Source organism: Limulus polyphemus, unplaced genomic scaffold (assembly GCF_000517525.1).
Source record: "Limulus polyphemus unplaced genomic scaffold, Limulus_polyphemus-2.1.2 Scaffold6058, whole genome shotgun sequence".
Classification (NCBI taxonomy): Eukaryota; Metazoa; Arthropoda; class Merostomata; order Xiphosura; family Limulidae; genus Limulus; species Limulus polyphemus.
In genome coordinates, this window is record NW_013671668.1 from 20,157 (window position 1) to 23,971 (window position 3,815).

Below are 3,815 nucleotides of genomic sequence, written 5' to 3' on the forward strand. Positions count from 1 at the left end.
AGTTAAGTTCAGTGTAAGCAGAAATTCTATTAAACTGATTTCGTCACACTGTAAAACACCCATTTTTAATCAAGTTAAGTTCAGTGTAAGCAGAAATTCTATTAAACTGATTTCGTCACACTGTAAAACACCCATTTTTAATCAAGTTAAGTTCAGTGTAAGCAGAAATTCTATTAAACTGATTTAGTCACATTGTAAAACACCCATTTTTAATCAAATAAGTTCAGTGTAAGCAGAAATTCTATTAAACTGATTTATTCACACTGTAAAACACCCATTTTTAATCAAATAAGTTCAGTGTAAGCAGAAATTCTATTAAACTGATTTAGTCACACTGTAAAACACCCATTTTTAATCAAATAAGTTCAGTGTAAGCAGAAATTCTATTAAACTGATTTCGTCACACTGTAAAACTTTGAAAGAGTAATTGCTAGAACTTTTTTACTCGTGATACTTACTTTGATATTTGAAGGATCAAAGAGAGCTTCTGGAATCTGGAACCTCTCTGAAGAAAAATCTAAGTTGTATCCATGGGGAAGCTCATAATGGACAGTGGGCATGTTCTCTACAGTTCTGGAACAAGAAACAGAACAACACTTAAGATATAATCCTTACCGGTTAAATATATACAAATAATGTTCAACCATATATTGTATTGATAGTATTACCTTATGTCTCTTCTAAGACAGCTCTAGCTAGAATCTCTTTACTGAGGATATGCTGAAGACAATGGAATAATCATAAAACAATGTGCTGCCACCTAACGGAAATATTGATTTTTACAGCTATTTTATGCCAACAAAGAGATCACAAATTCAAATTCTGTAACTTACAAGGGTTTTAACTGTGTTTCACCAAACAGCAATCTATAAGTCAGATTCTGGGTTTGGCATCTAAAATATTACAATAATTTACACCATTTTATAAACATGTAACAGCTCTTTGAAAACACAGTTACAGCATTCAATGTCCTGTGTCACTAAACATTTGTTTCTGGCATGCTGGAGTTTGCTCTGGAACATCTATTTAAATTAAAAGTGTTTACCAAATCTTGTTGTTCGAGTCTGATTTTACACAAATAATTAAGTAAATAAATTCTGTGAAACTAACATTTAAATCATGCATCGCGTTGTTTTAATACATCAACAAGAAAACCCCTTTTTCTCACTAGAATACTTGACTTACTTGAACTTGCCATGTGATTCTTTATCAGAAACAACATGTGAGTTACAACATGGGTATCACCCAACCTTTCCTACCCACAATAGCAATATCTAATGAAATTACATGAAACATCGTGGCAACTTCTTAATAATATCAAGTTTTTGCTTTAAAAAAAAACAACTATATACTTTCATTTAAATAATTTCTAATATTTTACAGACTGTGAAATTTCTAAAATTTTGTGAAACTGTTTCAAAACAACACTAACAATACTTTTTTCTTCTTATAATTTAAATTTTTTTTTGTATTGATGACCAGAAAGTTTGATTTTATACAATCAGTCAGTCTCAACCTGTTTGATTATTTTTTAAGATATTGTTTCGATGCTTTATTTTCTAGACTGAATTAGTCATCAATTCTGTCTATAGATAATAATAGCAAACACCGACAAAGATTAATTGGTAACCTAGGACCTCACTTATCAAAATGACATCATCATTATTATATTTTTCAAGTGAAGCAACATGATTTTTGCTCATAATATTATTGGTAAAAATAAATAACTGTGTGTAATATATATAGAATGTTTTCATTAAATAATAAGTCCAGTTATTTGTGTGTATCAATAATATGCCATCACAACGCACACTAAGCTTACTTGATTTGTTATCAGAGAATTTCTATAATAGCTTTCAAACAGATATAACTTTTAAAACATCAATAATTTGAAGAACATAAAAAGTTTAAAGAAACTATACAAAAAATTACATTTTTGTGGTCTGTTGTAAATTTTCATAAAAATCCTTTGTTCATACACTACAGGAGCTTATAATAGATCATTAAACAAATTACTGCACTGACCACTTTATGTGCTCTAAGTAATGAGGATCTATTCTGTCCAACTAGTTTTAGCTGTTGGCTCCAGCTATTTTCAATGTTGAAATTCATTAGTAACTGTTCAGGATAAATGATATGATCTTATAAAAGTGGCAGCAAAGAGCTGTAATAATAAAATGGACCTAAATCATTTTATTTTCAAGGGATGATGGACCTAAATCATTTTATTTTCAAGGGATGATGGACCTAAATCATTTTATTTTCATGGGATGATGGACCTAAATCATTTTATTTTCATGGGATGATGGACCTAAATCATTTTATTTTCACGGGATGACAGACCTAAATCCTTTTATTTTCACGGGATGATGAACCTAAATCATCTTATTTTCACGGGATGATGGACCTAAATGATTTTATTTTCAAGGGATGATGGACCTAAATCATTTCATTTTCACAGGATGATGGACCTAAATCATTTTATTTTCAAGGGATGATGGACCTAAATCATCTTATTTTCACGGGATGACGGACCTAAATCATCTTATTTTCAAGGGATAACAAACATAAATCATTTTATTTTCATGGGATGACGGACCTAAATCATTTTACTTTCACGGGATGATGGACCTAAATCATTTTATTTTCAAGGGATAACAAACATAAATCATTTTATTTTCATGGGATGACGGACCTAAATCATTTTATTTTCACGAGATAACGGACCTCAATCATTTTATTTTCACAAGATAACGGACCTAAATCATTGTATTTTCACGTGATAACAGTCGAGATTCCTTGGAGCTAAGCAGAAATGAAAATTGAAAAAACATCATCCCCTGGTCTGGAATTTTAAATCAGACACAAAATACTTTTGACAGATTATAGGGAAGATTATATAGTTTAAACTTACCCCCTTGGGATACTTACAATAAACATGGATAATGAAATTATTTAAATTAAATGTACAATGATAATTATTTTATTATGTATATTACCCTGACACTCAGTTTACAATAAACATGGATAATGAAATTACTTAAATTAAATGTACAATGATAATTATTTTATTATGTATATTACCCTGACACTCAGTTCAAAAGAAAAATTTTGAATTTATTTTCTTGTACCTTTATTTCTAAGAATTTTATACATTTGATGTTTAAATTTTATACAAAAACACCAATAAATAACATTCTTATTATAAATTAAGTTGTCCATTGTACAACTGTTAAATATTATCTTTTGTCTGTCGATTCAGATCATATCTAAAGCAGGAGAAATATTATATCTTTTCTACACTTAGGTTATAACTTACTCTTTATCATATGGTGAGTCGGAAATCTGAAGCACAGAACTCTGAAAGTCCTGGATTATTCCCTGCAACAGGAAAAAATACCTTTTAATAGGATTTAGACTTCATTAACAGGGTATTAGGGTTTATTATTTTCTATTTGCTTAAAACTATTATGCTAATACCTTTAGAGTCATATCATTGTGAAGTAAGTATCCTTAGTCATCTCACTGTGAAGTAAGTATCCTTAGTCATCTCACTGTGAAAAAAGTATACTTAGAGTCATATCATTGTGATGTAGGTACCTAGAGTGATATCACTGTGATGTAGGTACCTAGGGTCATATCACTGTGATGCAGGTACCTAGAGTCATATCACTGTGATGCAGGTATCTATAGTTATATCATTGTGATGCAGGTCCCTAGAGTGCTATCATTGTGATGTAGGTACCTAGAGTGATATCACTGTGATGTAGGTACCTAGGGTCATATCACTGTGATGCAGGTACCTAGAGTCATAT

At 30.4% G+C, this 3,815-nt stretch overlaps 1 protein-coding gene across 1 annotated transcript in view; it reads right to left on the reverse strand.

Moving 5' to 3' along the window:
• The window catches only part of LOC106473307 (actin-like protein 6B), a 23,612-nt gene that overhangs the window by 3,883 nt on the left and 15,914 nt on the right, over positions 1-3,815 (reverse strand). The window contains exons 8-9 of the mRNA XM_022401768.1: positions 3,320-3,400; positions 459-573 (exon numbers count right to left, since the gene is read on the reverse strand). Of these exons, the coding sequence (XP_022257476.1) occupies positions 459-573; positions 3,320-3,400 (196 nt within the window). The remainder of the gene's footprint in view (positions 1-458; positions 574-3,319; positions 3,401-3,815) is intronic.